The 10188-nt window shown below is 45.5% G+C and overlaps 1 protein-coding gene across 3 annotated transcripts; it reads left to right on the top strand.

Moving 5' to 3' along the window:
- Positions 1-52: 52 nt before the first annotated feature.
- Positions 53-10156, top strand: naxd (NAD(P)HX dehydratase). 3 transcript variants are annotated; one of them, XM_035411472.1, is made up of 11 exons: positions 386-1810; positions 2247-2657; positions 3179-3326; positions 4260-4305; positions 4395-4483; positions 6615-6723; positions 7061-7111; positions 7237-7341; positions 7830-7950; positions 8506-8626; positions 9080-10156. In XM_035411472.1, the coding sequence occupies exons 1-11, from the start codon at positions 1309-1311 to the stop codon at positions 9228-9230; spliced, it is 1854 nt and encodes a 617-aa protein (XP_035267363.1). In that variant the 5' UTR covers positions 386-1308; the 3' UTR covers positions 9231-10156. The 3 variants fall into 3 exon arrangements, with proteins under 3 accessions (XP_035267366.1, XP_035267365.1, XP_035267363.1); XM_035411475.1 differs by lacking the exons at positions 386-1810; positions 2247-2657 and adding an exon at positions 53-207; XM_035411474.1 differs by lacking the exons at positions 386-1810; positions 2247-2657 and adding an exon at positions 74-379.
- The last annotated feature ends 32 nt before the right edge of the window (positions 10157-10188 follow it).

The following is a 10188-nucleotide window of genomic DNA, read 5'->3' on the forward strand; positions in this document are numbered from 1 at the left end:
CTTCAGAAGTATCAGACAAAATGCAAAATAACCTTTGAACTGACACGACGGTTGTGATTGGCTGTAAAAGCCGCGTGGGATTTCTGCTTGCCGCGTCCTGCTTCCTGTTGTGGGTTCGAGCTTTGACTTCCTAGGAAATCAACCTTATGATCCAAATAACCCGTTTGTGTACTCTCGTAGCAGAAGTTACGCGCAGTCCATCTTTAGGTAAGAACTGCGTAAAGTCCACTGTAATACAGTAAACTTGCTTCCTCCCGTCGACACACGAAACCAAGACGAGTACCCAACATAATGCAATGGGGACCGGGTACCGTGGTCACCTGTGTTGTGACAGTCACGATTTCGATTGCCGTAACACTCTTCACACTGAATGAGGAAGGTAAAGTTGTACCAAATGCGTATCTTGGCTAGATAACTTAATTAACTGGAGGTCCGCGGTTTTCAGGTAACATAGCCTACGATAGCTTGCTAGCAACATACTTGCTCTACAGCTAGCACAAATAGGCTATTGCAATTTGTATTGATAGCATGTTGAAGCGTTGTCGAAGAATTAACGCGAAACATGATAATAAAGTTAGCTAAAGCAACTCGGCCTCATCCAACCCTACCGATTTCAGACTGAATGCGTATTGCACGTGTAATCTGGCAAATTCACAGCCTTTAAATTAATTGTTTTTTTCGTGGACTGTATTGGGGTCTCAAAACCTGTCTAAGCATTTTTTTAATCGTGGTCATATTGAGCAGCGAAAAACAGTAACCAGCGACACAGGTAACACTGCAAAGAAACTGTCATAATCCAGCTAGTTAGCCATCTATATTCCCGATGACAAGGTGCATTCAAGGGAGGACCATCTGTCTCCCCAACTATGACAGAAAATAATTAAGTGGTCCTTTAAGACCCAGCAGACATCCATATTGAGCTCAACTCTAATCCCTATGATGTAGTACACCGAGCGCAAGTGACGTACTTGCGGCCTCCGTACACAGGAGTTGTAAGCTCCTTTGCTGAGTCGGGTGGTAATCTTTATTGTAACAAAAGATGGACTGAAGCGTCCTTAGCTGGATGCGTGTCCGTGATTTCGTGCATTGCTTCGTAATATGTATCCTGACCAGACCAAGGTTGAGCTTGCTGTAGGCAGATTCGGTTTCCGAGGCCTGATTCGGCCGGAGCACCACGAGTAGTGCGCCGGTATGCAAATGCAGGGGCTGTGTCTGTGTTTGCTGTAACTTTGCCTGTTTTCTGCATTGGCGCGCGTGTCTGGGTCGTATTATTCTTGTTCGCTTGCATTCAGTCCCATTTTGACTATTATGTTAGCAAATACGCGGGGATTCTTGTGGTCAGATTTGGAGACCAGAGCGTTGCTGGATATTTGGGGCGAGCAGGATGTGCAGACGGCGCTGGACGGAAACTTTCGGAACAGTCATGTCTACCGCGACGTAGCAGGCAGATTGGGAGAAATGGGCTTCGAAAGGACACCGGAGCAGTGTAGGATACGCGTGAAGAGTTTGAAAAGGCAATACTACCAGGCGAAGGAAGGCACGAAGAAAAACGGACAGTACCACAAAATCTGCAAGTTTTACGACGAGATGGAGAGGATCCTGAGCAACCGACCTCACATTGATCCTCAGGACATGATGGATAGTTCTGCCATTGGGGACGAAACCATGGACGGCACAGAAGAGGACGGTGAAGTAGGTATCGACCATCCGCAGGAAGCTTACGTGGAGAGCACCGGCGAATGCTCCTATGCCGAACACCCTGTCAAGTTGGAGTACCCCTCCCTCCCTATTCCAGTAACAGTGGGAAACAGTAAGTAATTAACAATTTTCCTGTATGCACGTGAATATACGTGTGTGTGTTTGTATGCGATATTTATTAGACATTTATTTGTAATATCTATTTTCATATGTATTATACTACATTGTGGTTGTCACTAAACATGCATGAGCAAAGCATTAACTAGTAGTAACTAGCAGACATTTTATATTTGTGGGTCTGTAAAATTGTACTGCTTGACTTTGTGTGTGTGTGTGTATCTAGATTTTTACCCATAGCTGTGGATGCATGTGCATTCATACACCACTGAAGCTTACAAGTATCAAGAGATGCATAAGAGGTCAAATATGCAGCATGAAAAGGGGACGGGGTCATAATTTGAGGGCCCTGATAATTTTTCATCCCTTTGGCAGTTCTGTTAGCAATGCATGACCCCTGCGGTTCTCGGTTCCTCGTCTGCCCCTTGCAGGTGCGACTCCAAGACAGAACAACATCCAGAGCACCAGCAGCCTGTCAGGCACCAGGTCCAAGCGCTCCAAGAAGCGTTACACCAACCTGTCCCTGGACAAGCTGATGGAGAAGTTCCTGGAGCAGAGCATGGAGGCGGAGGAGAACTTCTATAAGTACGAGGAGCAGCGACTTCGAGTCGAGGACAGGAGGCGGGAGGCGGAGCACTCCCGCGAGCTCCAGATGCTCCAGGTGTTGGGCCAGATGTTTGCCGGGATCAGCAGCCCCACGGCCACGCCCGCGCCCCCAACCCCCCACTCGCACCCCTCACAGATGGCCCCCCCCTCCGCCCCAACGCACCCCCCGCACGTTCACCACCGCCCCGCCGACCACCCCAACCGCAGCATGGCGTCTGCCCCCACCCATCCACTAGGTAGCGCTCCTCTCATGCAGGGGGGGTAGTAGTTCCAGTCGCCATGGATGTTGCAAATCTCAAAATCTGCCTTTTATTCCCCTCTCCCATTCCACGTCACAAAATATGCACCAGCATAAGGATATCCTTCATAATACTGTACTCAGAGTAATGGAATTTATTCACAAATCTGTGCTAAAACAGAGCAGCGTTACACTTTCAAAAATGAGGAATTATTCAGTTAGGATGAAATGCACTGAAGCAGTATTGTACATAGTTTTTTTTCAATTGTGCCTAAAGCTGAGGTACACACTTCCAGGTCAAATGGGACTTCAATGGCCATAGCGACACTTGCAAATGCCGTTACCTAAACGCAGAGGTCCAAACTGGTAGTATGCATTCAGATGAAGCATTTTTTTGAAGTGCTTTCAAAAGCGTGTCACCTCCGCGTCGAAACCGGCCAGTTGGGTCGTCGCGTTGCCACGGCAGGGACCTTTCCTGGAGGCGTATGATTTGATCCACACACTGTGCTTCTCTTGCAGTTATCGAGCGGTCGTTCTCCCTGGGCAGCGCGATGCAGAGGAACACGGAGAACCTCCTCCCCCTGGTGAGGAACGTCATCCCGCCTCTGACCCCGAAAAAGCACAAGGGGCAGGATGGCCGGGTCGGGATCGTCGGCGGTTGTCGAGAGTGAGTCAGCCATTCGCACCTCCCCCACACGTTGTAATCGGAGGTTCCCATGCACCATGGAAATCGACTGAAGTCCACAGAATTGGAAGTTATTGTCAATATGAAAAAAATCAGAAATAGATACTTTACAGTGCTTGGATTTTTTTTGGAGGTTTTGACAGGTATCTTGTAAAGATTCATGTTTAGGTTTCATATAAATTGCATTATGACCTTGGAAGTTGATTCCGTGTCAGAATCCACTTTTTTCCCCAAATCGGGGACTGAAATAACTGACCTTGGGACATTGATTTTCAGGGAAATTGAAGCTATATTGTTGTGTTGATGGTCTGCAGAAAATCTGACAGCCTACTGGTCAGTTTTATGGGTCGCTCAATCTGGGGGGGGAATGGGACTGGGGAAGAGAAGGCTTGAGAAGTTATTGAAATGGAGACGCAGGTGAAGTATGGGACCCTGCGGAATTACCATGTGATGTAATCATGACACACGGTGACTGCTGACAGTCACTTAATACTCCCAGTGGTCTTTGCAGGAGAACAGGACAGGATTCTGCATTCCTTGCAGCTTTCTAGCTGAACTTATTACTCTTTAGTTTTTAATTTCTTGAGCCCACATAATAGGGAGTGGCTCTGCGCTCGTTCGGTCGTGCTTCTCGCTGACTGAAAGACCCTCAAGGGACGCGGACAGCCTCTTGCTTCCTTAAAAACGGATGAAATATTAAATGGTGTCCGATAACAGATTGCCATAACAGCTAATGTATAATTTTCACAGATGTTCCTTTTCGTATAGACTGAGCAGGACTTAAAGGAAATGAGTCCCAAGTTTTTTGTGATGCGGTGTAAGCAAGACACGATGGCAGTTGTATGTCACTTGAAGGTTCAACCCAAGCGTAGGATTAAAATGAATAAAAAATAAAACTATTTATTGATTTTGCAGGTACACGGGAGCACCTTATTTTGCTGCAATCTCAGCTCTAAAAGTGGTAAGTGTACCAAGCCCACGTTTAACTTTGCTTCTTCCGTTTTGCCAGTGTGATCCTGTAGTGATGTCCCACATCTCTTCTGTGTTCAGGGGGCAGATTTGTCTCACGTGTTTTGTACCAAAGACGCTGCCACCGTGATCAAGTCCTACAGTCCTGAGCTGATCGTGCACCCAGTATTGTAAGCCATGCCTCTTTGTCTTTATGTTCTTATGTGACAGTTTTGTACAAATAGGGGGCCAGATTTACTGAGGAAATAGTTACAGCGCAAAACTTCTGCTCTATTGCGGCTCTGTTGTGGTCGCAGATACCAACACATTAACAACCGACTCATTCTTTCTACGCAGTCACATAAATTCAACACCCCCATTCACAATTTTGCGTTAGGAGACAGCTATAAAAAGTCATGGAGGTGGAAAGAAAAGACACAGATGAACTTGTGATGGGTGAAGGCCACAGAGCGCCTGAAAGGTAAAACTGGATTCACACTTCGTTGGATACCCGACGGAACACACGTAGAACAATAGTTTAAATTTAAGAACTGCATTTTTATACTAAATGCTAGCTGATGACTTCAATAGAATTCTTACATCCTTTCAGTAAAACAAAAATAATTTTATATTATGTCTAATAATAAGCGAGAAGTGATTAGGAGAAACGTGTGTAACATTTAAAATTCCATCTCCTTTCCATGTTATGCATCAGAGGATGCATTCGTTCATCTCGACCCGATGCAGCCCACAAGGGAAACCGATTTGACTGGGGAGGATGTTTTCACAGCCCAATACCCTTCTCAAATTACCTCCTGTTTTCAGGAGTTCTAAAAATTATCACAGAAAGAGGGGAGTCACAATTAATGCGTGCTTTAGTCAATTAGACAGAATACTTAATTGGCCCAATTTCGCAAACCTTCAGTAAATCTGGCCCAGGAGAATTTTTCATTGGTTGGAAAATGTTGGCAGTTTTTGCTTTATTTTTGTTGTTGTGGTGAAGTGTGGGGGACCTGTCGTCTAGCTCAACCTGGGTGAATTTTATATATATATATATATATATATATATATATTCGAAATAGTTGAAGTGTTTACACACTTGGTTCCTCTTTGATGCTCAAGTGGACTTAGACCTATGACTCGGCATTTTTTGCACAAATGTGAACACTGCAAACAAACACGGACCCCTCTGAAACGAACCAGTCAGACCACGTCTCAGCGGTCCGTTTGTGGTTCTTTTTGAGTTCCACTTAATTTCTGCATTGTGAACACAGTGGCCCCAGTACGCCTCGGGCATTTTTCTGTACACTTTAATACCTCAAGACTTGCCATACGTTGATTCTATGCAGCTGCAGTGACTTCTGAGCATACCCGCCTGAAAATAAATAGCAGAATGGCTGCTGGTGGAGTTCAGGGGATTGGTTGGTCAGAAGGAACCTGTGCTGTTCTTGCATCAGCTTCCTCAAAATGTAGCAGAACCAAATGATAAACACATCTGCAGAGGCCATCTTGAAGAAAATTACCCATAATCAGGGGTTGATATAAGTGGCAGACAAGTGTGCATTAAAAGCAAAAAGATTAAAACGCACAGCAATTTTATGTCATAACAGTGCAAAAGCCACAAAATTGCCATGCATTTAAATCTTTTTGCTGGTAATGCATACTTGCGTTCCACTTATTTCAACCCCTGCCCATAATTAAATCTTACAGTGGTGGGGTCTCATTGTGATCTGTTGTGTGAACAACAAGTGGTGTGAGATTTCATCAATGCCTATGTGGACCAGAAAGTGGGTGAATCCTCTTTTAAGTCCACTTACAATGTGAACACACAAAGACTGAGTTCATTTGCAGCTGGTTCATTTTAAAAGAACTATACATGAATACACCCTTAATCTTTATACGGCAACAAAATTGGGGGGTTGAGAAGTACTGCAGATCCATAATTTTCAACACGTTATTTACCAAATGTATAATAGTAAAAGAAGTATTGCTGAAAATAGACATCTAAATTGAAAGTTTTTCTAATATTCAAAGTATTTTACCCGGTCAGGGTGTGAATGAAACAGAAAGCTCATATCGGAACCGTTTTTTGTTTTGTTCTTCTACTCCTTTCTATTTTATCCTGATTATATTCTTTAAAAAAAATCTTGTCAAAAATAATCCATGGGGGAATTAATTTGGCCGATCACGTATCTGGTTTCAGTGCTTGGAATAATTTCACGCGTGCTTTTTCAGTTTTTGAATTTTCTTATTTTTCAGTTGACTAGGATGAAAAGAATTTAAGCGGTTTTTGGCGCCTGTGTGTGTCTTTCTGCTCCACAGAGACAGCTCCAATGCAGTGGAGGAGGTGGAGAAATGGCTGCCCAGACTGCACAGTGTTGTGGTTGGACCCGGTTTAGGGCGAGACGATAAGCTTCTTAAAAACGCCAAGGCAAGTGGAACAGCGGCTACTGGCACACACAAACCACCGCGGCCCCCTCTGTGCTTTCCTGCTGTTGGGAAAGGTGGGGGGGGGGGGGTGCAGATTTGGTAACTGCAGAGTTTCTGCTCCTACTTAATAGAGAAAAACATGTATTGATTTTTTTCCCCTCTGCAGAAAGGAAATTAGTTTTTTTTGTAGATAACACTTATTAGCAGTACAGCAGTGTTGTTTTGCTATTTTGCATGAACTTTTTTCTGCACAGTCTGTTTTAATTTAGCTTCTCACATGGAGGGCGATAGTGATAGAACGCAGCCGGATTAATGGGAGCCTTTTTTCCCTGTTCTAGGAAATCATAGAAAAATCCAAAGCCAGAGATATTCCTATAATTATCGATGCGGTAAGTAAAGCTGCATTCGTTATTACTATTATTCATCTTTATTCTTTATTAAGTCTGTGATTATTCATAAACTGTCTTTTACAGAGGTGATTGAATGTCCTGATCACGCGCTTGGTGTGTTGTAGGATGGCCTTTGGCTTGTTGCCCAGCAACCATCCGTCATCCAGGGTTACCAGAAGGGCATCCTCACGCCCAATTTCATGGAGTTCAGTCGGCTGTACGAAGCAGTGGTGAGTGGGATTTCAGTGCTGATGGAGGGGTCCAGGTAGACTCCTGCAGAGAATCTCAGAAGCAGCCTGGCAGAAGGCAGCAAAGTATTCTGATGAATCTGTAATATATTATTTGACTTTTTATTTTTCCAGAGCATGTTTTAAAGGCAAATGCAAATACCTGCCCCTCATTGCTGCTCTTGCTCAGCACTCTGGGCTTCTTTTATAACTTCATGATCACACGTGTGTGTGTGTGTGTGTGTGTGTGTGCGTGCGTGTGTGTGTATGCGTGCGTGTGTGTGAGTGAGAAGGTGCGAGAACTGTGAAGTATTATGAGCATTATGTAATTGGTTATTCCTTGTAATTCCTGGGTAGACAGCAACTCTTAAGGTGTCCCTGACATTGTAAATAAAATAGGGGCACGTTTTTCCTCTGTTTTGGTTTAACTGTGCTTCCAGATAGGGAGTTGAAATGTCGGTCTGGTGAACTCTGGCCCTTTTCGTTGTCAGCACCACGAGCCCCTGGACAGCAGAGACAATCAGAGAAGTGCCATGCAGCTGAGCGCGGCCCTGGGGAACCTGACCATCGTGCTGAAGGGGGAAGAGGACATCATCACCGACGGCAACAGAGGTCAGCGCGCCTCCCGCCAAAAGGGGCCAGTGCCTTCACCTGCACAGGCTGTGTCTGTAGAAGGCAGTCTCTTACACACACACACACACACACACACACACCCATCTACAGAGGGTCAGTGGCATCAGCTGCCCACAGACTGTGTCAACAGGGGCCCATACAGACTGATAAAGAATTAATCTTGGCATGAAGATAACCACATTGCATTACTTGCACTGTAATGTAATGGGCAGCTTATTTCAGATTCTTGGGACAATGGCTCTATAGATTTTATTGTACCCACTGTATTCAAATGGTAATTTTTTAGCATTGACAGCTGGATTTTGTTGGGGTGTCCTTATGAAATCTAGCCATGTGTTATTTATTTCAGAGCACATGTTTGTAATTTATTATCAAGTGAGATGTATGAACATGCAAAACTGTACAGACACATCCTTACTTTAGACAAGGCGAATTTGTGAACAGCTGTGGCCCATTGTGTGTTTAACTGAACTGACCTCTTGGCTCCTCTGCATTTGCGTGCGCGTGTGTGTGTGCGTGTGTGTGCGTTCTTAGTGGTCGTGTGCAAACAGGAAGGCAGCGGTCGCAGGTGTGGGGGGCAGGGTGACCTCCTGTCGGGGGCTCTGGGAGCGCTGGCCCACTGGGCCTTCTCCTCCTCTGCAGAGACTTTGAAAAGGTACAGGCACCCGCTGAAACCGCCACACTGAACACACTCGGCCCCCAGCTGGTCTGGGGGAAAAGCATTTAAAAAAGCCACTGAATTTACCTGAAATGTAATTTTACACTGGAGGGGTAATGTTGCTTTTTGTAACGTTATGGAAAGGAGTAATGGTAATGTTACAAATGGGGTAAGGTTACCTGTAGTGTTATGGAGTGTAGCAATGTTATGAATGGGGTAATGTCACCTTATGTAGTGTTACGGAGTGGAGTAGTGTTTCGAATTGGGTAATAACTTCTGTAGTGTTACGGAGTGGACAATTTTTATGGATTGACTATGGTTAACCTGTAGTGTTACTGAATGATGTCATGGATAGGGTAATGATATCGTCTGTAGCCTCCTCTCATGTGCAGTCCTTTCTGGGACCGTATAAACCACTGACTGCCACGCCTCCTCGTTCCCCCATCTCAGCACAAGCCCCCCGCTGGTCGCGGCGTTCGGAGCGTGCACCCTGACCAGGCAGTGCAACCGGCAGGCCTTCCACAAGCACGGGCGGGCCACCACCACCTCGGACATGATCCAGGAGATCAGCAGCGCCTTCAAGACCCTGTTCGAGAGCTGAGCCAGGGAGCGCGGGGGACCGTTCCCGGTCTCCTCCTCCCTCCCTCCCTCCCTCCTACCCGGCCGCCAATGTAGTTGTGCAAGCTCTCCGACGCCACCCGGCCGTAGCCAACGTGTGAAGATGGGGAATAGCCGCGCCTGAAGTCGTTACGCGCTTTTCAAGACCCTTTAGCAGTAGAATGTCTGAACCTCACAAAGAAACCAAGTAAGGAAAAAAAATATATATACCTGGAGAACTGCAAAGGTTTCTGAACTGCAGCCAACCTGAATATAGCAGAACCAACTTTTAAATGATTAATCTTCAGGCGCTTACATTAAAGTTAAGGGCTTCCTAGCCTTTTGGTTTTTTTGGTGCATTTGGTTTCAGTTCCCCTCCCGAAGGAAGCACCGTCTACTGTAACACCAAACCTACTGAAGAGCATCTTTATTCTTCGTTGTACACTGGACTGACCGTTTGTGTTTCAAGTGCCTCATGCCTTAGCGACCAGCATTACGCGACATTGGAAGCGCATTCAGGTGCATTCTCTCGGCTCCAGGTCGACTGGTGGGGACCGTCCCCAATTGACCTGTTTTCAGAAGCCTTCACCCCTCCTCATGTTCAGCATCACTCAAGAGACGCTCATTGAGTGTCACGAAGGTGAAGACAGTGGATGTTCCCACGTCCCCCAAAGCTCATGGCCAGGTCTAGTCTTCCGCACCAGACGAGCACTGGCTGACTGGAAGACGTGCAGCACAAAGCCTGTGGCATTATGGGAAATTAATTTTTGTCCATCCAATCTAGCCATGACAATCACTGTTAAACCTTTGCAGTTGTCCAATACACATACGAAGCAAGAACATGTAAATGAAGTCATGTAGCACTGTGTAACACAGTTTGTTCCTTTTTTAACCCCTAATCTCTCGGTATTAAAGGAGTTTTGAAAATGGTCTTGTAAATGTGTTTTTTTATTATTTTTTTT

This window comes from Anguilla anguilla, chromosome 3, assembly GCF_013347855.1.
Source record: "Anguilla anguilla isolate fAngAng1 chromosome 3, fAngAng1.pri, whole genome shotgun sequence".
NCBI lineage: Eukaryota > Metazoa > Chordata > Actinopteri > Anguilliformes > Anguillidae > Anguilla > Anguilla anguilla.

What these genes read in the sequence shown, in the direction of transcription:
- naxd (XM_035411472.1), top strand. Translation starts at nt 1,309, where the DNA reads ATGTTAGCAAATACGCGGGGATTCTTGTGGTCAGATTTGGAGACCAGA. An exon ending in CAATCTCAGCTCTAAAAGTG is followed by an intron (nt 4,306 to 4,394) that starts GTAAGTGTACCA and finishes TTCTGTGTTCAG; the next exon opens with GGGGCAGATTTGTCTCACGT. An exon ending in TCTGCAGAGACTTTGAAAAG is followed by an intron (nt 8,627 to 9,079) that starts GTACAGGCACCC and finishes CCCCCATCTCAG; the next exon opens with CACAAGCCCCCCGCTGGTCG.